At 45.3% G+C, this 27,850-nt stretch overlaps 1 protein-coding gene and 1 pseudogene across 5 annotated transcripts; both read right to left on the bottom strand.

The window, feature by feature from the left end:
• Positions 1–10,616: 10,616 nt before the first annotated feature.
• Positions 10,617–15,786, bottom strand: LOC103646440 (protein PSK SIMULATOR 1-like; annotated as a pseudogene).
• Positions 15,787–17,722: 1,936 nt separating this feature from the next.
• Positions 17,723–26,373, bottom strand: LOC100304269 (uncharacterized). Of its 5 annotated transcripts, XR_004855980.1 has the most exons (10): positions 26,032–26,353; positions 21,502–24,723; positions 19,940–20,025; positions 19,697–19,820; positions 19,458–19,541; positions 19,296–19,378; positions 18,879–19,117; positions 18,659–18,742; positions 18,464–18,563; positions 17,723–18,336 (listed from the first exon to the last, which is right to left on the bottom strand). XR_004855980.1 is itself a non-coding variant. In XM_035964871.1 (9 exons), exons 2-9 carry the CDS (start codon positions 24,673–24,675, stop codon positions 18,055–18,057), a joined length of 4,002 nt encoding a protein of 1,333 aa, XP_035820764.1. In that variant the 5' UTR covers positions 24,676–24,723; positions 26,032–26,353; the 3' UTR covers positions 17,723–18,054. The 5 variants fall into 5 exon arrangements, 3 of the variants coding, with proteins under 3 accessions (XP_035820764.1, XP_020403408.1, NP_001348323.1); XR_002266962.3 differs by lacking the exon at positions 19,940–20,025; XM_035964871.1 differs by lacking the exons at positions 19,458–19,541; positions 19,940–20,025 and having other exon boundaries at positions 21,502–21,695; positions 21,780–24,723.
• Between the last annotated feature and the right edge of the window lie 1,477 nt (positions 26,374–27,850).

The following is a 27,850-nucleotide window of genomic DNA, read 5'->3' as shown; positions in this document are numbered from 1 at the left end:
CAAGACTTTTGGTTAGTAGAACCAAATATTATGTCATCGACATAAATTTGGCACACAAAAAGATCACCATCACATGTCTTAGTAAAAAGAGTTGGATCGGCTTTCCCAACCTTGAAAGCATTAGCAATTAAAAAGTCTCTAAGGCATTCATACCATGCTCTTGGGGCTTGCTTAAGTCCATAGAGCGCCTTAGAGAGCTTACACACGTGGTCGGGGTACCGTTCATCCTCGAAGACAGAGGGTTGCTCCACGTACACCTCCTCCTTGATTGGCCCATTGAGGAAAGCGCTCTTCACATCCATTTGGAACAACCTGAAAGAATGGTGAGCGACATATGCTAGCGCCTTGTTCCTTGTCACCACCCCGTGCTCGTCTTGTTTGTTGCGGAACACCCACTTGGTTCCCACAACATTTTGCTTGGGACGAGGCACCAATGTCCAAACTTTATTCCTCTTGAAGTTGTTGAGCTCCTCTTGCATGGCCAACACCCAGTCCGGATCTAGCAAGGTCTCCTCTACCCTGAAAGGCTCAATAGAAGAGACAAAGGAGTAATGCTCACAAAAATTAACCAATCGAGACCGAGTAGTTACTCCCTTGCTAATGTCACCCAAAATCTGGTCGACGGGATGATCCCTTTGAATCATCGCTCGAACTTGGGTTGGAGGTGCCGGTTGCGCTTCTTCCTCCATTACATGATCATCTTGTGCTCCCCCTTGATCACACGCCTCCTGTTCATCATCTTGAGTTGGGGGATGCACCATTGTTGAGGAAGAAGGTTGATCTTGCTCCTTTTGCTCCAGTGGCCTCACATCTCCAATAGCCATGGTGCGCATTGCGGCCGTCGGAACGTCTTCTTCATCTACATCATCAAGATCAACAACTTGCTCTCTTGGAGAGCCATTAGTCTCATCAAATACAACGTCACTAGAGACTTCAACCAAACCCGATGATTTGTTGAAGACCCTATACGCCTTTGTATTTGAATCATAACCTAACAAAAACCCTTCTACAGCTTTGGGAGCAAATTTAGAAGTTCTACCTTTCTTCACAAGAATATAGCACTTGCTCCCAAATACACGAAAATAAGACACGTTGGGTTTGTTACCAGTTAGCAGCTCATATGAAGTCTTCTTGGGGAGGCGGTGAAGGTAGACCCGGTTGATGGCGTGGCAAGCTGTGTTCACAGCTTCCGACCAAAACCGCTCGGGGGTCTTGAACTCTCCAAGCATCGTCCTTGCCATATCGATGAGCGTCCTGTTCTTCCTCTCTACCACACCATTTTGCTGTGGTGTGTAGGGAGCGGAGAACTCGTGCTTGATCCCCTCCTCCTCAAGGAACTCCTCCACTTGAAGGTTCTTGAACTCGGACCCATTGTCGCTCCTTATCTTCTTCACTTTGAGCTCAAACTCGTTTTGAGCTCTCCTTAGGAAGCGCTTGAGGGTCCCTTGGGTTTCAGACTTATCCTGCAAAAAGAATACCCAAGTGAAGCGGGAAAAATCATCAACTATAACAAGACCATACTTACTTCCTCCTATACTTAGATAGGCGACGGGTCCGAAGAGGTCCATGTGAAGCATCTCCAAAGGTCTTGATGTGGTCATCACATTTTTGGTGTGATGAGAGCTTCCCACTTGTTTGCCTGCTTGACAAGCTGCACAAGGTCTATCTTTTTCGAAATGCACATTAGTTAAACCTATCACGTGTTCTCCCTTTAGAAGCTTGTGGAGGTTCTTCATCCCCACATGTGCTAGACGGCGATGCCACAGCCAGCCCATGCAAGTCTTAGCAATTAAGCATGTATCTAGACCGGCCTCTTCTTTTGCAAAATCAACCAAATACAGTTTGTCGTCTAGTACACCCTTAAAAGCTAGTGAACCATCACACCTTCTAAAAACAAACACATCTATATTTGTGAATAGACAATTATATCCCATATTGCATAATTGACTAACTGATAACAAATTATATCCAAGAGACTCAACTAAAAACACATTAGATATAGAGTGCTCGGATGAAATAGCAATTTTACCTAACCCTTTTACCTTGCCTTGGTTCCCATCACCGAATATTATTGAATCTTGGGAATCCTTGTTTTTGACATAGGAGGTGAACATCTTCTTCTCCCCCGTCATATGGTTTGTGCATCCGCTGTCGATAATCCAGCTTGAACCCCCGGATGCATAAACCTGCAAGGCAAATTTAGGCTTGGGTCTTAGGTATCCAACTCTTGTTGGGTCCTACAAGGTTAGTCACAATTGTCTTAGGGACCCAAATGCAAGTTTTATCTCCCTTGCATCTTGCCCCTAACTTCCTAGCAATCACCTTCTTATTCTTTCTATAAATGGCAAATGAAGCATTGCAAGCATGATATATTGTAGAAGGTTCATCAACTTTCCTAGGAACATTAACAACATTTCTCCTAGGCATATGAACAACATATCTCCTAGACATATCTCTACCATGCATATAGGTAGAACTAGAAGCAAACATGGCATGAGAGTCAAACGCATCATAAGCATTACAACTCCTATAAGACTTTCTTCTATCATGGTACATAAAAGCATGGTTCTTTTTAGCACTACTAGCCATAGGGGGCCTTCCCTTTCTCCTTGGCGGATATGGGAGCCTTATGGCTTGTTAAGTCCTTGGCTTCCCTCTTGAAGCCAAGTCCATCCTTAATTGAGGGGTGTCTACCAATCGTGTAGGCATCCCTTGCAAATTTTAGCTTGTCAAATTCATTCTTGCTAGTCTTAAGTTGGGCACTAAGACTAGCCAATTCATCATTCAATTTGGAAATTGAAACTAGGTGTTCACTACAGGCATCAATGTCAAAATCTTTACACCTATTGCAAATCATAACATGTTCAACAGAAGAGTTAGATTTACTAGCTATTTCTAGCTTAGCATTCAAATCATCATTTATGCTCCTTAAGCTAGAAATTGTCTCATGGCAAGAAGATAGTTCACAAGAAATCATTTCATTTCTTTTAACTTCTAACACATGAGATTTTTGTGCCTCTACAAATTTGTCATGCTCTTCATATAAAAGGTCCTCTTGTTTCTCTAAAAGTCTATCCTTTTCATTCAAGGCATCAATCAATTCATTAATCTTATCTATTTTAGTTCTATCCAATCCCTTGAACAAACTAGAGTAATCTATTTCTTCATCACTGGACTCATCATCACTAGAAGAATCATAAGTGGCATTGTTTCGAGTACATACCTTCTTCTCCTTCGCCATGAGGCATGTGTGACGCTCGTTGGGGAAAAGGGATGACTTGTTGAAGGCGGTGGCGGCGAGTCCTTCATTGTCGGAGTCGGATGACGAACAATCCGAGTCCCACTCCTTGCCAAGGTGTGCCTCGCCCTTAGCCTTTTTGTATGTCTTCTTCTTCTCCCTCTTGTTCCCCTGTTCCTGGTCACTATCATTATCGGGACAGTTAGCGATAAAATGACCAATCTTACCACACTTGAAGCATGAGCGCTTCCCCTTTGTCTTGGTCTTGCTTGGCTGTCCCTTGTGACCCTTTAGCGCCGTCTTGAAGCGCTTGATGATGAGAGCCATCTCTTCATCATTTAGCCCTGCCGCCTCAACTTGTGCCACCTTGCTAGGTAGCGCCTCCTTGCTTCTTGTTGCTTTAAGAGCAAAGGGTTGAGGCTCATTGATTGGACCATTCAATGCGTCGTCCACGTATCTCGCCTCCTTGATCATCATTCGCCTGCTCACGAACTTCCCAAGAACTTCTTCGGGCGACATCTTGGTGTACCTAGGATTTTCACGAATATTGTTCACCAGATGTGGATCAAGTACAGTAAAGGACCTTAGCATTAGGCAAACGACGTCGTGGTCCGTCCATCGCGTGCTTCCGTAGCTCCTTATTTTGTTGATGAGGGTCTTGAGCCGGTTGTATGTTTGGGTTGGCTCCTCGCCCCTTATCATTGCAAATCTCCCGAGCTCGCCCTCTACCAACTCCATCTTGGTGAGCAAGGTGACGTCGTTCCCCTCATGAGAGATCTTGAGGGTGTCCCAGATCTGCTTGGCATTGTCCAAGCCGCTCACCTTATGGTACTCGTCCCTGCACAAAGAGGCTAACAACACAGTAGTAGCTTGTGCATTTTTATGAATCTGTTCATTAATAAATATAGGACTATCCGAGCTATCAAATTTCATTCCATTCTCAACAATCTCCCATATACTTGGATGGAGAGAGAACAGGTGACTACGCATTTTGTGACTCCAAAATCCGTAGTCCCCATCAAAGTGTGGAGGTTTGCCAAGAGGGATGGAAAGCAAATGTGCATTTGAGCTATGCGGAATACGAGAGTAATCGAAAGAAAAGTTCGAATTAACCGTCTTTCTTTTGTCGTAGTCGTTGTCGTCGTTGTCCTTTTGGGAAGAAGTGGACTCATCGCTGTCATCGTAGTAGATGATCTCCTTGATGCGTCTTGTCTTCTTCTTCTTTCCATCTTTGCGTTTGTGGCCCGAGCCCGAGTCGGTAGGCTTGTCATCCTTCGGCTCGTTGACGAAGGACTCCTTCTCCTTATCGTTGATCACAATTCCCTTCCCCTTAGGATCCATCTCTTCGGGCGATTAGTCCCTTTGTGAAGAGAACGGCTCCGATACCAATTGAGAGCACCTAGGGGGGTGAATAGGTGATCCTGTGAAACTTGAAACTTAATCCACAAAAACTTGATTAGGCGTTAGCACAATAATGCCAAGTGGCTTAGAGAGGAGTCTCAACAAAACACAACAACCACAAGAGATCAATCACAGAGATGGCACAGTGGTTTATCCCGTGGTTCGGCCAAGACCAACGCTTGCCTACTCCACGTTGTGGCATCCCAACGGACGAGGGTTGCAATCAACCCCTTTCAAGCGGTCCAAAGACCCACTTGAATACCACGGTGTTTTGCTTGCTTTACTATATCCCATTTGCGAGGAATCTCCACACTTTGGAGCCTCTCGCCCTTACACTTGAAGTTCACAAAGAAGCATAGAGTAAGGGAGGGATGAGCAACACACTCAAGACAATAAATCACAGCAACACCACGCACACAAGTCGCAACAAGAGCTCACAACACAACTCAACGAGTTCACAACTCAACTAGAGCTCTAATTGCTATTGCAAGGAATCAAAAGCGCGGAATCGATGTCTTAGTGCTTAGGAATGCTTAGAGAATGCTTGATATTCTCCTCCATGCGCCTAGGGGTCCCTTTTATAGCCCCAAGGCAGCTAGGAGCCGTTGAGTGCATTCCAGGAAGGCATTTCTTGCCTTCTGTCGACTGGCGCACCGGACAGTCCGGTGCACCACCGGTCACTGTCCGGTGCGGATCTCTTTCCTTATTTGGCGAAGCCGACCGTTGGCGCCTTGGAGCCGTTGGCGCACCGGACACTGTCCGGTGCACACCGGACAGTCCGGTGCCCCCTTCTAGCCGTTGGCTCAGCCACGCGTCGCGCCCGGATTAAGCGGCCGACCGTTGGCTCGGCGACCATTGGCTCACTGGACACTGTCCGGTGCACACCGGACAGTCCGGTGCACCCATACAGAGCTGGCTTTGGCTGAACAAGGCCATCTCTTCTCCAGTTCGTTTTCTCCTGTTTCCAGCACTTAGACACAATACATTAGTCTCTAAAACAATGTACTAAGTATGAGAAACATACCTTTATACTTGATTTGTACTTTGTCCACCTTTTGACACTTAGGCACTTGTATTGGACACTAAATCACCAAAACACTTAGAAATGGCCCAAGGGCACATTTCCCTTTCAGTTAAGGGTTCAAAAGAAAGGAGCAAAAGAAACCGAAGAGAACCCTGGTCTGGCGCACCGGACTGTCCAGTGTGCCACCGGACAGTGTCCGGTGCACCAGGGCAATTGTCTCAAACTCTTCACCTTCAGGTTTCTGGAGAGCCACTCTGCTATAATTCACCGGACTGTCCGGTGTGCCAGCGAAGCAACGGCTAGCGAGTGCAACGGTCAACTCCAATGGTCGCCTGCAACGTGAACAGTGCGCAGACAGTTCGCGCAGAGTCAGAGCAGCGCCAGAAGGCGCACCGAACAGTGAACAGTGCATGTCCGGTGCCCCAAGATGTCAGAGCTCCAACAGTCGAAACTGTCAGAACCTTAACAGTTGGGTGACGTGGCTGGCGCACCAGACAGTGTTCGGTGGCGCACCGGACTATCCGGTGCGCCCATCGACAGACAGCCTCCCCAACGGTTGGTTTGGTGGTTGGGGCTATAAATACCCCCAACCACCACCACTCCAAGCATCCAAGTTTTTCAGACATCTCATTCAATACAAGAGCTAGTGCAATCAATACAAGACACAATTCAAAAGATTCAAAGCCTCTCCAAGTCCCAAATACACTCCAAACACTTAGTGACTAGAGAGAGAGTTTTGCTCGTGTCCTTTGAGCTCTTGTTCTTGGATCGCTTTCTTCTTCCCCATTCTTGTTCTTCAAGCACTTGTAATCAAAGCAAGAGACACTAAGTTTGTAGTGGCCCTTGTGGGGTCTAAGTGACCCATTTGATTAAGGAGAAAGCTCACTCGGTCTAAGTGACCGTTTGAGAGAGGAAAAGGTTTGAAAGAAACCCGGTCTTTGTGACCACCTCAACGGGGAGTAAGTTCTCAAGAACCGAACCTCGGTAAAACAAATCATCGTGTCATCCGCTTCATTTGCCTTGATTTGTTTTTCACCCTCTCTCTCGGACCTCGATTTTATTTCTAACGCTAACCCCGGCTTTTAGTTTTGCTTAAAGTTTATAATTTTCAGATTCCGCCTTTTCACCCCCCTCTAGGCGACTTTCACATACATATAATTAGCATTCAATTTTATTCTTAAAATAGGGTGTGACACCGATCTTTTGTTAGAGTCACGACGACTCTCAGTTTGGTGGAACACGACACATTGATCTCGCTTCAGATCAAAAGGTCCAAACCACAATGACTCTACTTATCGACGATGTCATTGATCTAGTTGACCTCATCAAGAAGGATGATCCATGCTTGTGAAATAAAGAATATAAGCAAGAACTCGGAAGTACATAACCTAATAAAAGTGACAACTGTAGATGTATGATTAAGCACACAAAGTTAGGGTTTTACAATCGATAATAATGATTATTCAATATAGATTAATCAAAAGAAAAACCAAAAACCCTGACATGGGTGACAACTTGTCATGGTTTCAGAAACTGGGGGTAATAAGATTTGTGTTCGGTGGGGGAAGCTAGCACGGACTCACTCCAAATGGTGAATCACTAGGACTCAAACGATGAACTTGAGATACAGAGGGTTTATACTTGTTCGGGTTCGCACCCTACTCCAGTGTAGAGCTGATCGTAGTATTGCTTGGAGCGTGTTACAACTGGTGTGCTTGTGTGTCTATAAGAAAGAGGACCTGCCTTTTTATAGTTCAAGGGTAGGACCTTACAGGGGTGACTTGCTCTCTACTTGGTATGAGGTCGATCTGTTGCCTCGGCTTGACGTAATGCTCTCGGTGTTGTGTTGTCCGTAGCGTCGTGCGTAGCCGTACTCATGGTATGGCGCACTGTCTCGTTAGCTCGTCATACGGGTCCTGTAGCGAGTCCACAACACACATCTTCGTAGTAGTGCACGGTGGGTCCCACGGGTCAGTCACATTGCCCGCTAGCGCGTAGCGTAGCTTCGCTTGTCATTATGGGCCTGCGTGACTTGCCGTCATGCGTAGGCATACGTCCGACATGGTGTATCTGTTACATCTTTCCTGATATGCCAGTCACTGTAGAGACCCTGATGCTAAGATCCTTTCGACTGGATTGACTGGCCCTATTCGACGGTGGGCGTTTGCTTGAGACAGTACGCGGCGAGGTGTCATCTGTCAGGGACCTTTCGACGCTGTACTCGAGGCCCGGGTATAGTTTGATAGTGACCCGTCTTGTCTTGCTGACGTGGACTCACACCATTGGATCGTCCTTCCCTTATGCTAGTCGGACTAGCGCGAGATTCGGTTGCTCACCCCTCTCGTATGGTTGCTCGGTAAAGATCTGGTGGTCCGCTCCATCTCGCGAGGCTGCTCGGCAGAGAATTGCTCATCTGCATTGTCTCGCAAGATTACTCGACAAAGATTTGATCGCGAGCTCCAACTTACAAGGTTGCTCGACAGGGACTAACTGGTCGCCCACTCACTGGTCGCCCACGAGGTTATTTGTTCGTTAGGCCGATCCATCGGGCAGCAGCTCCTGCCTAGCTGGCTAGGCTTGGGCCTTGGGCGCCGATCGACCGCTCGTCGCATGCCGGTCCCCACCACGAACTGCTGCATGCATCTGACTTCTGAGCATCCGCATCTCGCCTTGTCGTCGGGACTGACTACCGGCCGATCGGTCGAGAATCATCGGCGCCGGCCAAATCCCAGAAGCTGGTCCTCCCGTCCTGGAGCCGGCCAGCCGGGGCTCGATCGCGAGCACGCACGCACGTGCCAACAATCAGCCAGGTCCTGGTCCCTGCCTGCCTCCCCGGTCGCATACTCGCATCGCATCATCCGCATCTCGTGAGCAGTTGGCAGGAGCAGGAAGGCAACTCGGAGTAGAGTAATAGTACTACGTACGGGTCAGTGCACGGGTGCGGCCGCCGGCACCCGGAGTCAGCAGTCGGTGCAACTCGCGCGGCGCTTCACGTACGGCTTCTTCAATTTTCACGCACGTCGCGCTGCCGGCCGGCCGGCCGGGATGCCCGATCCGCACCCCCAGCTAAAAAGTTGCGGCGCCATTTATTACTAGTTCAGTTCAGTTCAGTTCGCGTCCGCTTCCTTGAGCTTATTGAGCAGCAGTGGCCACTGGCCAGTAGTGGAGCGTCGTCGGCATGGATCCTGCGCCCGCGCCGCGCGCATGTGACGCGTGCGAGCCGAGCCTGGCGGTGGCGAGGCGGCTGGCGTCTGGCGATCCGCCGAGTGGCGGGGCACCGTCGGCAGCCGCGTACAGCTCGAGCCCAGCCGAGGCCCCGGGGTCAGACGGAATGCTGGAGCATGTCCTTTCCAGCTCCCCCCACGGGCGGACGACACTGCCGCGTGTACGTGGCTACATCGCATTGGCACGTACGGCACCCTGGCCTCTGGTCCTACCGTACGGCTTGGCTGTACTATGGCATACTAGGATCTGTGCAGCTAGTATGCTCCTTGCATGTATGGATAGTCCAATGGGTTTTCTTCAAACATGTCACTTAAGGGCTTGTTCGATTTTTTATCCCAATCCATATGGATTAACAGAGATTGAAGTAGTTTTAATCTCTAGTAAGTCAAAATTTCTTCCAATTCATATCAATCCCCTCTAATTCATATGGATTGAAAATAACCGAAAAAGCCTTAAGGGTTTGTTCGGTTAGCTCTCAATTTATGTGGATTGAGTGAGATTGGGTGGTTTAAATCCAAGGAAGTCAAACCTTTTCTTAATTTTTTCCAATCTAATCCAATCCACGGGTAACGGGGTTAACCGAACAAGGCCTAAATTTTGCAAAATCAGATAGCTACTTTATTTGGATCTGATTTTGCAAAATTTTGCATGTATAGAATGAACCAGCAGAGAGACTGAGCCAAGTGGGGCGCAGGTAGAGTACATATTCGCTAGCCCTGCAGCTCAATAATCAAGCGACACTTCCAAATAGCCCATGCTGCACACAGTACCATCCTCCACGGCTTAAAAGCAGACAGCCAGGTAGACACGCACATGCATATGCTCCTCTCCTTTCCCAACCAAATTATGCTCCTCTCTAGTCGCATTACTGTTTCTAATTATATATGGTAGCGTAGCACACTATCACGTTTAATTTTCACTCACATAGAATAAAGCGGCAAGCAGCCCACCACACAAACCGTTGAAGAACTGGGCTGGGCTGGGCTGCGCTACCTGTTTTATTCCCTTCCAATTCCAACGCAATGTCAAGCTAGCCGCTCATCTTGCAAATTCGTAGTTTTCCTGTTGTCCATGTGGCTGGTTTTGTAGCGAAGATATTGGGTCCATGTTTAAGGTCAGTCTCAACAAAAAAGTTTCATGATACTGTTTACACGACTGTTACATCATATAGAATGAAATAAAATGTGGATGATAAACCTTCCACGCTCAATAAAAAGTTACATTCTATAATTTTACAGACATTTGTTTGCGGGACAGCCAGGGCAGGGACGTCCCCTGGTACCCTCTCTCGTCCCTCCAATTTTGAGGGACAACTGGAGACAACACTGGGATAGTCATGTCCTAACCCTTGGCTCTAAACTAAATAACCTTATTTAAGATATCGTTCCATTCCGTCCCGTCCTGTCATCAAAACCAAACGCATTAAGTTTTATGCCTCATATAGTTGATAATCATGTCAAGAGAGAGTTCCGTTTATAATTAGCATGGCAAGCCATTGTATTTGTTGATGTGCCATCATATTAAATGCAAATGAAACTCGCACTGACACTGTCCTAAGGAGTGGTGATTGGCACTTTTGGGGCTCCAACGTTGGCTTGGTCAGGTTGGAATAGCAGTGATGGTTGGAATCGAGCGTTCAGTTTATATAATTTGACAGCTTATATATGTCCCAGCAAATAGCTCATCCATATGGTCACCGATTGTGATTTTCACGACGGCAGATATATGTATATGAAAAGAGATTCATGTTTGTTTGTTTTTCACTGCACTGACATGACGTGCGTTTTCTTTGTATAATGTGATTGTCACAACTACACTTACAAATAACAAGCAGATCAAAGAGAAGAAAAAAAAAGGGCTCTTCTTATACTACACCTACTCAGCTAATGTACGGAGCACATATAAGCATGCTGCATGCCCGACTGTATCCGGACAAGAAAAACCGCACGTCCTCCATGGAAAGAAGAAAAACACACGACCTCCATGGCAAGAACAACTCTAGATTCCATCTACAACCTAATAACAAAGACGAAAACAACCAGCAAGCTGGATCAGAAAATTTTGATGTCCCCTCTTTTCCATATAATTTTGGATACCTTGGACCACTCGACAAACCCAGCCTCTTTTTTTCTGGATAGAAGTCGCCGTGCGATGCTAGCATGTGATGGCCCATATGACAATTCCTGACTTTTGGTTAGATACATTGGTCAGTGACTTTTTGCATTGCCAACCGGTTACTCTGGCTGACGAGGTGATGGAGCCAGACGAGCAACTCTAGAATGCAGTCCTCAGTCCTTGCCTTGTCAGCATGGTATAGCGTCTCAATCCGATCTGCTACACCCGGTCGCCTACCAACCCTCTCAGTCCTGAATGAAACAGTAAGCAAACCACAACAAAAAAAGGTCAAATCTTAGAAAGAAAACTATTTTACCGGAAAACATGGATAAAAGCATTTGAAGTGGCCATTCTAACCCTGATTTCGCCCATTCGCTAAACCTCAAGAAACCTCGAGCGCTGAAGTAATCATAAAAAAACAGTAGAGGCGTTACAAATAGCAAGAAAACTGGAACGACGTTAAACCATACTTTTGGTGTAAAGCAGGATACAGTACCAGGTGGTATTGACGGCCATGGGAATAAGCCATTTCAGAGTTTTCTCCATCCTAGCCCTTATTTGATCAATAGTGAGCTGCAGAAGAGTTCAGGGATTAGAATGTGAAAAAAATTGCTGGTGGTTCACTTATTCTCTACTTGTATTACCTCCTGAGGCACCGAGGTCGTTCTCAATTTATTTGGTAGTGCTGACTTGATCCTTGGTGGCAATCCCTGGTACAGTGCATCTCTTGAATTTGATGGCACATACCCTGATCGAGAAACCTATAAAAGCAAGTTTTGTTAGTTCCTACGCCTTAAAATAGTACCTTGTGAGTTGTGAACGCAGCTCAAAGACATTTACACAATTCTTGTCAGTCATGCTTATGTTTGGTTAATTATCTTCGTTTTTGGATAACATCCAATCATGGAAGCTACAACTACGTTATCTAACTAGAAGTTCTGAAAATAAAACATAAAATAAAGAGGAAGGCAATGCTACAGCATAGTATCTTTCTGCTTTAAGATGATACATAATTTATTATTGTAAAAGAAAGCAAATTACTCAAGATCTTGATCTGTCTTAGTAAAAACAAGGAGAAAATTACAATACTGTATATCTGAATGATAATGTTTGCATAATGTAATGCAAGTCCAGCAGGTCCTAGCCTTTGACAGCTCTCAGTTGATTCGGCATTCATCACACCTCCATCTACAAATGCATTAAAACGGTCAGCTGGAAATAAGATTGACTGATTCAACACGAAAAGTTGGGCTGTGGAAGTACCAGAAGATCCGAAATCATTGTTGATCTCAACATGTAAGTAGTGCATAATGTCTACAAACTTCTCAACTACCTATCATCATAATAAATGCATATCACAAACAAAAAAAGAGGCAGGCTGATGTTAGAATACAAAGCAAAAATCTAGAGCAAAAGTTACTTCTTCCAACGTCTTGGACCAAAGAGATCTTTTCTTCAAGCTCTTTACATAACTACTTTGGGTCTTCAACTCCAGTTTCACAATTTGAATATTGCCTCCTGCAAAGTAACCTAAATATAGTGTCAAAAGTTCAAAGCACCACAGCTTCATTGCCATAACTACTCATAATGAGGTTAATTTTAGTCATGTAGATGGTATAGGTGTACATTTATGCTGTGCCTAATAGGCCGGCCCAAAACACACAATTTCTGGCACGACCCAACCTAATTGCGGGTCTGGGCCGGCACGGCCCAATATGTGGGCCGTGCCTGGGCCTCAAGTCAAGCCCATGGGCCGGCCTGGCACAGCCCATTTAACTAAGGCCCATCGAGGCCCACTAAATATAGATTTAGTATTTAACTAAGGCCTGTCAAAGCCCACATGACCAGCACAATTTGGAGAATCTAGAGCTTCAATAGGCCTTCGAGAACCAATACCTAGATGGGGATAGTAAATAGTGATGATGGTCATTATATATGTGTTCTGTATGGCTGTATAGTACTCAGTTAAACACTAAACAGAGAACTGAATATTATTTCTAAGCTAATTGTAATATTTTTTCTTTCTGACCAAAGGGTTTTAATGTGCATCCACAAAACATCTTAGTTTTATTTTGGTCATATATATTCTATACTTTTTGTTTTTATATTACTGTTGTATGTATATGGACCGATCTGACATATTAAAGACATTTTGGACTATTTAGGCCGGCCTGGCACACATAACTAATTGTGGGTCGTGCCGTGGGCCGATGACAGGGCACACGTGCTGGCACGACACGACCCATAATTAGATATGTGCTTTTGTGTGCCGTGCCTTTGTGGGCCATGCTTTTGTGGGCCTGTGCCGTGCCGGGCCAAACCGGCCCACATGTACAGGTATAGTAGATGGTGCCAACTAAGCCTCGTCCTGGCCTGGATATATGTTGTTGTGAATTTTGGATTTACAGAAACTTTAGTGAGAATAGAAGTTTTCTTTTCTAACTTTCACAATCCTTTTCAGTTCAGATAATGGGCAGTCCACAATACCATTTTTTACGCAACAGACATATAACAAATGACATAAAGCATCCACAATTTCCCCCCTAAAATGAAATACATTGTTACATATAGGAAACCTACCTTTTTCAATTCTATCTGTGTGACCCTTTCCGTTTATCCTAGAGAAGTACTCTTGCTCAAATCTGTCTAATGCATGCAGCTCATGATACAAATCCTGAAAAAGAAAGCAAAAAATAAATAAAACGAAATGACAGGCATTTGTGGCTTAGAAGATATCTTTAGAGAACAACAGAGTGCTCACAGTTGTACGTTGAACAAGACTCATTAACTTTTGCATCTCTGCTATTGACGTTTCTTTCAACTGCTTCTGGGGCGCATTTTCTGATTCTAACCTAGACATCAAATAACAGAATACATCAAGCATATTTGTTATTTCTTTGTCACTGTGCCAAATCATGAATCTGCTTACTTCACAAAGTAGCGATCCAGGTTATGCCACTGGGGATCTTTACAGCGGTTCCCGAACCTAACAATCTCTTGAGAAAATATTTTCAGCTCCTCTCTGCAAATATTAAGCAGAGTTCAAAAAACACTTTTTGTTTTTTTAAGGAAGCCACCATGGTAACCGACAACAATCTTGCAGGGTACCTTTTGTCGTTAGCTGCAATTCGCATCAATTCACTCATCTCACTGGACACCAAATTCTGTACACCTTCGGAAGGAAGCACAACTTGTTTGAAGTATGTGACAGTGTCTTCTGAGAGTGATTGCATAATACTAGCACCTTTAAGTATTGTGTTGGCAACCTCAAAAGCAAGAATTGATATTTTGCACCCTTTGGTCTTGGTCCTGGAAACAAAGCCACCATCTGAGCTCAAGGTCGTCATCAAGCAGCCTAATGTGTCTAGAATCTCCACTGCCTTGCCAAATCCAGCCATGCTGGCTGTCCCAACAATGGAACCCAGTCTAGGGACCTGCTATGAAAGGTAAGGACTTCAGGACACCATAATTTCAGTCATGTGGCTAAGCTAAAATGACGAAATATAGGTTAAGTAATTATCCTACATTCGCACACAAAATCTAATGTGAATTTTAAAGCTAATATTTTTTTAAAAAACTATTGTTTGTCATTAATTTAGTCAAAATACTACATGCGAAATGAAAATCAATTGACTTTCTGTCCACCACTTGCCTTGCTTGTTTCATTGCTTCCAGACCTGTCAATCCTCGGGTTCATTTTGCCAGGCAGAGGTGTCTCTCCTGATGTTGATGCGTGCTGGAAGAACGGAATCACCATCATCCTTGTAGGAGAGCAGGCTAGATTTCCAAACAAATTCCTGCTCCTCCTCCGTCTCCACGGTTTCCCCGACAACCTTCTGCTTGTGTGCGAGACTCATCGTATCTCCAAAATCGCTGGCGCCGTCTACAGCATCCTCAAATCCCGCATCAGCTACGGCAACGAACCTTCTTGACTTCAGCGCTGCAGAACAATAGAAATCACCATAACAAAAAAAAACATTCTTCAACAAATTCAGTCCAGCCTAGCTAGTTTTCCAAAAAAACACCTAGTTAGGACAACAAAAGCGTATTACATACCGTAGGAGCTGTTGCATTCCATCCGCTAGAACCCAGCGCCTGCCACAACAGCGGCATCAAGGAGCGCCCCCGGGAAAGCAGCAACTGTCGCCCGTTCACGCAACGGACCACGCAACCCGGCAGGACTCGCTCCCCACGCCACCCGGCGCCGAACGGAAGGTGCTCGACGGAATGCCCGCCTGAGTTAATGGGTAGCAGCAAAGATGGCGCTCTCGCCGTCTAGCGCAAGAACCAAAGAGAAGTTGCGGGAAAATGACCAGCCAACAGAAATCGCGCCAGGAAAAGGATGGGGAGCAAAAAAAAAAAATACAGAAGAAAAAAAAAGAATACAAGCTTACTGCAGAGCAAGTGACGATTCACGATCGGGCGTGGAGGTGGAGAGGAGGGAGCTCAGAGCTGGACCGTGCGAGCTGGGGTATGTAGCTCGAGGTGTACTGGAGCACTCGCCCGCCTCGGCCTGTTCTCTACAGGGAGAAGCGAGGAGAGGAGGAGGCACGAGGCAGTTTCTTCCGGTATTTCTTTTGCTTTTCGCTGGGGCGCCAACCGGACACGACAGTGTCGACACTCGACAGGCAGGCAGGGTGCCGGGTGGCCGCCGATTCGATTGCGAATTTGCGATACATCCTCCCAGCGGCCGAGTCCACGCGCTGACCCCGGTTTTTTTACGGCCGGGCGCGCGTGGGCGGTCGCTCGTTTGGAATTGGAAACGCCATCCGCGCTGGGTCGCCGGCGCCGCTGGACTCCGGACTCGGCCGGCATGTGAGGAGGATGGATCTGGTTGGCCGGTCCGGCCCGGGCCTGTTGGTTGCTGACGAATCTGGCTCGCTTTTCACACACTCCCGCTGGCCGCTGCGGCTGACAGCTATCCAGTGCGGGTCACGTTACTGCACCGGTTGGTATAAATTTTTTGGTTGAAAATACTGGGAGTGCCTACGAGTACGACATGTTGACATGAATCCCAGAGTCATGTTGTGTTTCTAGGATAATCAATTTGGGTTTGTCTGACGTCGATGTATTTAACTCAATCTATATGTTGATTGAGGTGTGTTGAGGTTGGTTGAGGTGGAAACTAAATTAATTATCACTTCAACCCCAGCCCAACAAATATGAAAACATGGGCTGTGGATACATGAGCATGTAAAGAAAGGCCTTACTATTTGATAGCTATGGCAGTGAGTGCTTTGTTATGGCTATTGTCGGTCTCCACCAGCTTACTCATACACATATTCAAACTCTACTCCGTGAACAGTGCAAAACAGTGTTTATAGGTAAACTTTGGGTGAACTGCTGGAGACGGCCTTATAATCCTGTAAGAGCAACTACAATAGTTCTCTAAATAACTCTCTAAATTTTAAATTTAATAAGTGAACAGAAAGACGTTTCTCCAATAGTTATTCAAATGAACTTGCTAAATTTAATTACTTACTATCTAACCACATTTACTCTCCAGATTTGGCAACTCAATAACAACTCCCTAAACATAGTTGTCGTTAATTTTTTCACACCGGCCCATGGGTTTATCCTAGATTGGTGGAGGTGGCTCTGGTTGCCTGGTATAGGAGTTCATCGGCATACCGTATGATGGTTGGTGATGCGAACATTCATTTGCAGTTGATGAATTTAGCGTCAGCATCATATGATGGTAAATTGGGAACGATACATTTTTCAAACGTACATGCTAGTCTCCTATAATCCTCCTGCATACCCCTCAATACTTATTGCATTTGCTCTCGCTATACATCTACATAAAGATCTAAGAGTTTGTACTTCCTTTGTGTTACTTACATTGGGGCGGTTGCAATAGGTCGGAACGATGCCAGGTCAGTCTCCCGTTGCTAGACGGCTTTCTGATACTTATCCACCTTGAAATTGGTCAGGTACTTCGCCTCGGCCTACCTTGATCAACTGCTTCTTGTGCTCCTCGAATTTCTACTGATCTTCAGCCGATAGACTCTCCACAGCCGGCTCGATGATGTTGCTCGGGGAGATATAGCCGGTTGGATTATGTTTCTCGGGGAGATATCAGAGTGATCCTTTGAACCGGTCATATGTAGGCGATCTATACTAGGTCACACCTAATTATGTCACCAGCGAAGTTGCCAAAAAATTTGTTGTCTCTGATTCGGGACCAAACACTTAGGGTTTTACCGTCTGGCGGTGCTCTCTACAGCGGCGCGGACGGTCTGCGGTACAAGACCGGATGGTAATTGCGGACCGTCCATGATAACCCACAGACTATCTAGGGCGCGCACCGTGCGAACTACATGGTCAAACCATCCGGTCTTCGCAAATATCACATATGCTCAACAGTATGAAAGTGTCAGGCTGGCTTGGCTGCATATATTATTAGTACTACACCTCATTCAAATAAGTTCAGGCTGGCTTGACTGCATATATTATTAGTACTACGCATCCTTCAAACAAGTTCAGCTCCATCCGTGTCCACAGGTCCGGTCCCTGCGGGAGGAGCTCATTGACATCATCATCTGCACCAACCATTGCTCATCACGAGCTGCTCCTATAGCTTCGTCAACTCGTGCGTGTCTACGACACCACCACATAATACTCGGTCTGCACGTGCGTTATGTCCTCCCTTTCTGGCACCTCCCCTCCCCCTGAAAACCGCAGGCTTCTGAAACGAACACAATGGACTAGCCTGAAACTTTGAGTTCAAAGGGCAACGGAAACTACTAAACGCTGGTGGGGCGCCAACACGGTCTAGTTTTATCATACAGGTTCGGTTCTACAATGGCCGTGGACCCTGGGCTTCTCGCCGACGGAGAAGCTATTTACAGACTACAAGCAGACGACAGCGATCTTCAGAGCTCCTACCAGAGCAACGAGGCTTTCCATTTCCACCACACAAACCGGCGCGTGCTGATGTGCTCGGCCTCGGCTTCAGCAACCGGAGACGAGGCCCCGTGACGACCACCAGCTGCCCCCTGTCACCGACGACGACGACTGACCGCGGCGCATTCGATCCACTGCGTCATCTTTATTGGCACACTGCATCCAAACCGGTGCGGCCTCTCGGCACGCGCGAGTAAACTTGGAAGGGCTTAGGGCTCGGCGGCTCACCGGCGTCCGCGCCTGAACATTCACACAGCAGGTCCTTCTTCAGTAGGACGGTCCCCGGAACTGCGGCCAGCCTCACCTTACTCAGCCTCTTCTTGTCCGACTCATCTATCTCTCTGAACCCAAATGTCGATGTCCATGTCTCCGCCAGGTGCGGGATTGCTGATAGGAGCAGCATCTCCACCTTCAGGGATTTCAGCATCTGTATGAAAAAAAAGGTAATTGTTGATGTGTAAGTTTGCCAATGTAAGCTCCCTTTATCCATCAAACAAGGCATATTTTGTTTTGCAAAAAAAAAAAAAAGAGTCGATCTTTACTTATGTCCATACCTCCTCAATGTAATCCATGAGGCGCCTGCACATCCCCTGCTGACGATTCTCTTTAGAAGTTGCTACCAGAGGCATCTCTGCTAAAATTGCACCATGCAACCTGCATCCACATCTATGTTAAGCCCAGCTGTTCACTTGCTACTCATGAACAAGTCAGGGAAAAAATATGCCAGACTTCTTTTTTTCAGATGGTACCTTATGGAGGCAACAGATACCATGCTATCATCACTTTCCAAGACTACTGTATAGAACCCCTTGTAATTGAAATGTAAATCAGACCTGGGCAAAAGGAACATAGCAGTGTAAAGGATTCGAATGGCCAAAACGACAAAAGAAAACCAACCTGCAGTAAGCAGCTATGCATGTCACAAGTACATTATTGATTCAAAAGAGGGGAAAAGGAAGTCCATCTCACCTCCAGTTATACAATATGGAGGGAATAATGTCTATCCCTGTCCTGGGATCTAGAATAGGCAGGAAACACTCTTCCATGATACTCGTGGCGATCATGAGTTTCATGTTGCATTCAGCCATGAGAGCAATCTCCTCTGCCGTGCGAACCTTCTTATCACCGTTGTTACGAAGAACGGTGAAACACAGATCATCGTCCATGTGATCAGGCACTCCAACACGAGAACGGAAGGTCATATAGATCTGACAGCAGGAGAACAAGATCAGTCTCACCCAAATAGGCATTCTGCCATGCATTTACATGATAGTTAAGGGGGAAAAAGTCTCCTTAATGCAATTATGTGCATCTCTCCTGTGTATTCAAGAGAGAGAAAAGAACTCGTGATAGTTAAAGGACAGCTCAAGTTCTTCTGAAACATACCTCGTGACATTTTCTTCCACAAAACCAGGTACCAGATCCATCCTCATTGCACGGAACTTTGGCAGATACACATTTTACATGGTCTGGAGGAAATTAATTGGTTATTGAATAAGTAACAAAAAAATATAGTATGTATTCACTTTCACGCAGTAATTAACTAACCAAAAAGTTTTAGGTCATTCAAATCTTGATCTAGGCTTGGTTAAAAAGCAGTCTGCCCTGCCCGTGTGTGTGTGTGTTGATGATCTGGCTTAACATTCCATGAACAATGTGCTATTATATAATAAATAATCTTACATGGGTATTGCATAATGATAAATCATATATGTCTGATAACAAGCATACTGACAATGAGATATTTTATCTGAAACAAAAATGCATAGTATGACAAGTGACATTACATTGGCGTTCGCACTGTGAGCAATCTAAAGCAGGAAGGGAAGTTACAAGCTCCTTTGAATCGATTACTTCACCACAAATGTCGCAAAGGCAGCTAGAGCAGTACCAGTTGCCATCTGGAATATCCTGAAGGAAAAGTTACAGTACAGTGGAACAATTCAGTAGCAATAATTATGGGAACCTTGCATCTTACTGCTGTTAAAGACTCAGGTAGACAATCTGAAGTCAGGTTGTTAGGCTAGAACCATGGGAAGTTTAAAAAGCTCGATCCACGAGGGGGTGGGCGGGCAGCAGCACCGGCATTCTTGGAGTCCCTCTTTCTTTGCGCAAACTGTCAAAACAGCAGCTTCAGCCAGTATTGATCGGATTGCAGATCAGCTGCCTGGCTAGAATGTGGACATGCTCACAAGGATGGGAGGAAGGTTTTGGTTCAGTTTGTGCTAACTTCCATATCCTATCTAAGTATCTATTAATACAGCAGCCCCACCCTAATTAGGGTAAGGGTTTTCTATTCCAACAGTGCTAATCTATATGGTTCAGTGGCTAACAAAGCAAAGAAGACAGTACATGAGGCACTCACTGACTCGAGGTGGATTCAGTACATTCAGAGGGCTATTACAGTGGCTGTGCTGACAAAGTACCTCAGACTATGGGACCTCCTCTCGGAGGTGGTATTGCAACCAGACAGAGAGAACTCACATATCTGGCAGCTAGGGGTGACAATGGCATCTAAATTTTACACTATAAGATTTAAGGATCGAATCGGATTAGGATCAGACCCTATTTCTATTCATTTTTAACTACAAATTATTTAGTGCCCTACCATTTTGTAAGGAAACATTTGGATCGCGATCCATTACCACCCCTACTGGCAGCTGACAGCTTCAGGAAGTTACTCCGCGAAGTCTGCATATGAGGGTGTCTTCATTGGTGCTATTCATTTTAGACCATGGGAGAAGATTTGGAAGAGCTGGGCACCTAACAAATGCAAGTTTTTCATGTGGTTGGTCGCACATAATAGGTGTTGGACAGCGGACCGCCGGGCAAAATGGGAGTGCCTCACCCCGAGCAATGCCCACTGTGTGACCAGACTGAAGAAACAACTAACCACTTGCTGGTTTCTTGTGTTCTCTCTGGCCAAGTGTGGTTTCATATCATTCAGATGGTCAGCCTACAGGACTTATCTCCCCAGCCTGAAGACGTCGACTTCGATGACTGGTGGGCAAGCACAAAACAATGGGATTGATGGTCAGGCAAGAAAGGGCCTTAATTCCATTATTATCTTAGGGGCCTGGGCTCTGGAACAATAGAAACAGATGCGTGTTTGATAGGATCCAACCTAGTCTCGACTCTCGAGGGAGCTTTAGCAATTCTCAGGAAGGAATTACATTTGTGGAGTTTGAGCTAGAGGAGTACCCATCTCCTTGCTCTAGCGCCAGCCAATGAGTAAGTTCCCCCTTTTAGGGTCTACGGTCAAGTTCTGTCTAGAGTAAGAGAAAGAGAGTGTTCCTAGTTCAAGTGTGTGTGGGGTGTTGTATGGGGCCCAAAACATCTCTTTTCATTCTTCTTAACTTAATTATACACAGTTCTCCTACGCGTTCGAGAGAAGATGATCCTTTTGTTTTACAACAGTAGAACAGCAATTTATAAAGCATCATTTCAACGGCAGGCATTTACCAAGAATAAACATAATTCTTTTCAGCTTACTCATCAGTAGTAATGAATAGCAGAGAAGAATCATTAGCTACTTAGTTTATTTTCCCAAATAAAATGTCCAAATAAATCTAATGACATCAGGATAACAAACCTGGCAAGACAAGCAGGCTTGATGGTAACTAGCAGGACAATTGTCACAGCATATCAGTTCACCACCATCGCCACATGATCCACAGGTATCATCGTTTTGGTCTGCTTGAAGGGACATTGTATCCTTTGCATGCTCTTTCCTCACCTTCTGCTCTATAGACCATGCTTGAAGCTGACAAAGACTGTAAGATTTGCCTGTATCCAAGAAAAGATTCAGAGATGGGACTTCTTGCCTGAGACCTGCATGACACTTAAACTTGGACATTGTGAATGTGGTACCACAGCACTGGCATTGAATGCCACTCGCAGTTATGTTCCCATCCTTCAACACATTTTTGCCTCCTGGACCATGACATTGAAGAATATCCACTCTAGCAACAATGCCCATTTCAAGTAACTTGTTCAACACCGTCCTTGCTTCTCCAGGAAACTTCTTCCTGTCACCTTTATCTTCATTCTCCCAGTGGTATGTTGGAAGACGCCTGAAACCGAATTTATTTCTGAGCTTCCGATGAAAAGAGTTCCTGTAACGTGCTGTCAGCTTATATATTACAGCTGTCATCAGAAGGTCATCATCATCAAACTTGCATGTATGAGACCATGTTCTCTTTTGCCTTTTGATGTCCCTTTTTTGTGGTTCTTTGGACATAAGTTGTTCTGAAGTTTCACTGCTTTGCTCACCTTGGTCCTTGTCATTTTTGTTCTCAAGCACTAGATTCAAAGGAACAGGAACCTGCTCAGTGATTGCTGTACCTGTCTGCTCTCCCTCATTGAGAACTACAGGATCAATAGGATTGACAGTTAAATTGTCCATACTTACGCAATTATTTAAAGAAGCAATGTTTGCTTTCTGTTTTTTTCTACTGACATTGTCTTGGATATCTGCAGCCTTATCAGACAATTTTCCTCCCTTCTTGTGTTCAGACGTTGATGCATCATTCTCCAACCTCATTTCAACATACTGTTTCGACAGCTTTGAGTTTGGTTCCAGAGCAGTAGCACATATCAAGCGCCTAGGAGGTTCCGGGTTCATCACTGTCCAACAAATTGGAGAACCCTCATTGTCAAGGTACAAGAAACCCTGAATCAAGCTTGCCTCGTAAACCAATGAATTAGAGTCCATCTGCATTTCGGTATCCATGGTATCAGGGGAAACATTCAGGAACCTCCACATCTCTTGGTTGTTCGTATTATTGTTCATGAAAGACAGAGTCCCATCTTGTGGGGACACAAACAATACTTGTGGCTCTGAGATCATCAAAGTGCTGCCACTAGCTTCAGATGACAATTGGCCTGTTTTTGCTGGACCTTCCAAGCTCGTTTTATTAGCTTCCAAATCTTTATCCTTTTCTGGCAAGAATGCAATAGAAGGTTCACATTTTGCATCATTATTAGCAATTTGGAACTCAGAGACAACTGAAGGATCATGATAGTCGTTAATAGAATCCTCTTTAGATCCCATGTATGCATCTTTCTCTGGTGGTAGTGATGATGCACCAGAAGGTCCACTTCCATCATTATCTGCCGATTGGGGCTCAGAGACAGCTGCATCATCATGCTGTTCATTGTTGATATCATCTGTAGTTTCAAGTAGCATATTACCAGTTTCGGGGGCAAACAATAAATTCTCTCCTAGGTACATCTTATCAAGAATATCTGTACGATTGCCCATGTTTGGAATCTCCGTGGTTTCATAGCCATGAGGGCTAACATCATTTATTTGAACATTTTCAACCAGATGACTTAATGTGGATGAATAGCTGGGTGGAAAGAATAATGGGTCAGACTTGTCTTCAGTTTGATTATCCTCTTTAGACTTGATGCACGGAAATTTTCTTTTCCTCCCCGAACAAGTTTGGCTTGAGCCATGAAAAGCTGTTGCATCATGTAAACCCATAACTATGTGATGAGCTGTGCTTCTTATGCCTATTTCATTCATTTCTGACATACACAATGACCGCCGATCAGCTTCATCTTCGCTAGTCTTGTTTGTACAAAATAGAGAAGCTTCTTCATTAGGCATAGTATTCCCTTCCTTATCAGGCTGATAATCAGATTCAGAGAGAAGCGGCAGAAGACTTTTTTTGCAGGAGCTGAGATATGGATTCATATATTTACTTGTGGAGTTGACCCCAAGTGACCTATTTGAATTCTTGGCATCCAACATCTTACACTCACTGCGATTGAGGCAAGTCACGGTGCTGTTAACAGCTTTCAGTGCCACTCCATCTTTAAGAGCTGCAACCTTCTTATCGATGCAAACAACAGCCATGAAAGGATCAAGGAGCTGCCACTGGTAGAGGAAAGATAGTGCTGGCTTCGTACGTTGGACCTCATACTGTAGGCATAGCAGTGTGTTCTTCAGATCATACAGAAATTCATGCATGTTCGACCACTCCTTTCCGTAGTCAATTGACTCATTTCCATTGACGCAGGGTGTTGTCATAAGCAACCACTGGCCAAAGCATTTCCATGCTCTGGGAAGAGAATACAGGCGTGTCACATTGTCTGGCGCCACATAAACATGATCAACTTTACTCCTGTTGTCTCTTTCCTTGGCCTCAATCTTCCACCCGGCATCCACCATCAGAAGATGTGCATGCATCCGAAGATGGTTCCAAAGCTGTCCATGGCCACGACCATCCCTCTGACGACTGAAATTGCAAATGTCGATGCTCTCCAAATCCATCGCACTGCAAATTCTTGCCCTCTCGCTCCTGCGAGTCACCACCCTACGAGTGTACACCCGATCAGGGCGAGGAGGCGTCCACTGCACTGCAAGCTTGAAACGGACAGCATCAGGAGAATGCATTGCTCCATGAGCCTGCTCATCGGCACCAAGACAGGAGACACGATAGCTTGATAAGTTGCCAGCAGTGAAGGACTCTACTATGCGACAGTGTGCTGCCTTGTAATTGTCGGCAGAGCTTGATGGTTTTCTAGAACTTGTCACCACTTTCCCTGCATGAACAGTATGTCCAATGCCTCCATGATAATGATCATTCAATCCACCATCAACGTTTGTTAGGCAGAAGACACCCTCAAAGATCTGTCTTTCTTCCTTGGAACCATCAAACGCATCCTCTGCCAGCTCGGAAACTTTCTTCCCAGACAGCATTGTGGCAATGTCCTCCTCCTTCATCCCTATCTCCGCAAACAATCCTTTCCCATCCATCTTGCTGATCAACAGCCAATCAGTTGCTTTGAACGCGTACTAGCTATTCTGCAAGGCAGTAAAAAAACCATGAATTAAAGCACAGTAGAAGCAAGATGTGACCAAGCATGGTACAACCAAATCTAGAAAAGCAATAAGATTTGCATCGGATAGAATGCACATTTGAGCATACATCAGTTTACAAGGATGTCACAAAATCCAGAGATGCCACAGCAATTCGCAAGATTCAATTCGAAACAATTGCAATATGGCTAAAGCAGACATTGATGAGCTCAATCAAAGCATGCATACTCCAAAACCAAAACACAATGAGCCACTATCGCTGTGTAATACCACATTCCATGGCTCTGTGCCAACAGGAGTAGCCATCCGGTATCCAACTTATCAGTCGACAAACGCAGGGAACAAGTTCCCTAAAATAATTGCAGGGAACAAATGTCTGAGCAACCGAAAGAGGTGTGGTTCCGGAAATAGGATCCAGTGCTCAATCTATCGGCCTACCAAAGCATGATGAAAAAAAAGAAGAGGACATATCTGGTGCACATGGAAGCTTAGTGCACATGGTGCACATATTAAATCATCACCATCCATCTTAAATCTAACGTCTCTGGTTGATCATTACAATTTACAAATAACACCTTCCACCACTACATCTCATCACGTCGGAAGGTGTCCTTAGCAAAATATACCAAACAACTAGAGACGTTAGATCTAAAATAAGTGATGTTGATTTAATATGTGCACCATGTGCACTAAACTTCCATGTGCACCAGATATGTTCTCAAAAAAGAAACATGGATAAGCACTGCTAAACTGCCGGTCCCGGAATCAAAGGATAGCAGGTCTGCTCGCAAGGATATCAAAACAAAACACTGAACGCTGAAGACAACAGCGTCGAAGATACCAAACACCGAAGTGCGGAGCGGTGATTTTTATCTAGAATCACCATGACCTGGAACAGAGGTGCATTGTATCAATGAACGCAATGCTGTTTGTGGGTGACATGGGAAATGAACCAAAAGAATGGACCGGGATGGTGGAAATATGTTTCAAATGGCAGAAACACTCTCAGTGGATTCCAGAAGACCAGAACATGCACTAAGAACCAACTTCAGCGTGCACTAAGAAGCCAAGAACTCTACCCAGCATTCATTCGCTTAAAAAAGAGATGTAACCTTTGACCACCCCGCTATCCGTAGGGGCGCCAACGGATCAATCCTCCATCTGACGAACTGATCGATTAGACCGCAGAAGGCAGCAGCTGCATTTCCCCCATCAAGAAGCCCACCATACACCAAGGAGATCAAAGGGACACGGCGAAAACATGCATGGTTCAGGGATAGATGAGATACTAACCGCGAAGAGGGAGAAACGGCGGCATTGCCATCGGCCTTCCCTTATCCCCTCCCCATACGAGGCGAAGCCGGCATCTCCCTCACTCCTTCCTTCCTTCCAGTCCCTTCTTTCTTTATCCCTCTACTACCTCACCGCACCGAACAGTAATGGCAACTGGCAAGCACTCGCTCTGCTCCGGGGCGCGCGCAGCAATCTCTGCCTCCCCTACCCACACCCCACACAGGCACACACCCAGCCTTTTACCGCCCCTCGCCTCGTGGACAGGCGGCAGAATCGGGCAGTGCAGGCGGACAGGACAGGGGCGGCAAACGGATCTGCGTGTCCGTCGGACCGTCGCCCCATGCTGTCTCGGACAAGTCTCTCTGACATCCGGGGCCGCGGGGCCGGAGCGTGCGCAGCGTGCCGGCTTGACGTGACGGCGGACGACGCTCGTGGGCGGTGGGGCTTTTCGTCAACCTGTGCGCTTACGTGTCCGCCTCACGGCAGGTTGTACGTGTGGCTGGCTAGCTGCTCAGGTGGGTATTTGGGCGGAGCCCTTTTTTGCCCTCGGTTTTGCGTAAGGTGGGACCTGGGACGCGTGGGTTTTTGGTACTTTTTGTGAATTGACCAGATTCCACTTTGATATGGCTGGGTCTTCTCTACTTTGTCCTTTAAAATTATTTTTAAGTACTTTAGTTAACTTTTAAGCTCTAAAGTTTTCATATAAGATATATCAAAATTTAGAGTTAACTTTAAAGAAAAAAAATACAGGTAGATCTTAACTAAATTTTCCTAACAAGTGATAAATCCGTAAAGTTCAACTGTCATCAAGATCATACTTAAACTAAAGATTGGCATCAAATTGCAGTTATAACATTATTAGTACTAAAGGTTAAGACTTTGATGTGACGAATCAAAAATCAAAGATGCCATAGTCCAAGAAATTTATGATCCTAATGTTGAAAAGATATACTTTTTTCCTGTTCTAAATTATAGGTTATTTTAACCTTTTGAGAGTTAAAACAACTCAAGTATGACCAAAATTGTAGAAAGTATGAAATTAAATAGATATATTGTAAATATATAATTAATAAAAAAATAATGATACTTATTTGGTAACATGAATATTTATTATTTTATACATAAATTTGGTTAGATTAATAAGATTATAATAACTTATAATTTAAAAGGAGGAAGTAATATGCTTAACATTTTTGTGTGGCCTCTAAATAGATTAATAGATCAAGTCGAGCCTTTGTAAATATAGTACATGTCAGATTTTAATATTAGGTATATGTGAAATTAACCCCTCCCGCTCAATTTAAGTTCAATCTCTGTCACTAGCGTAATTATCCTAAGCTTCATGTCGCTGTTTGCCAATAATGACAACAAGCTTGATTTTGTTTACACCACTATTCTGAACGACTTCCGATGGCCACTATAATTTTGACGATCCTAGGGTTAGTTGTTGAAAGTAAACTTAACTTCTAACGGCTAAGAGCGAACGCCGAAAGTTAACATACTTTCGACAACTAACCCTAGGGCGGTTGAAAGTCAACTTAACCTTCGATGGTTTCGTCTAGAGTTGTTGAAAGTTAACTAACTTTCAACGATATTGAAAAACCATTGGAAGTTAAGGAATATAGCATGTCGTGTTGTCACTTTTGCGGTTAGTTGCGTCTTGTTCGTCTTCCACTTATCGTCCCTTTCTCCACTTGGTTCCGCACATCGTGGGTGCGCCGCCCGCCTTCTCACACCATCGTGTATAGCACCCCGACCCCACGCCCGTGCGCTGCCAACCCGCACCCTACATGTGCGCCCCGCACCACTAGCCTGCCTC

Source organism: Zea mays, chromosome 2 (genome assembly GCF_902167145.1).
Source record: "Zea mays cultivar B73 chromosome 2, Zm-B73-REFERENCE-NAM-5.0, whole genome shotgun sequence".
Taxonomy (NCBI): domain Eukaryota; kingdom Viridiplantae; phylum Streptophyta; class Magnoliopsida; order Poales; family Poaceae; genus Zea; species Zea mays.
The sequence above is the reverse complement of the archived record's forward strand: the minus strand, read 5'-3'. Positions and strand labels throughout refer to the sequence as shown.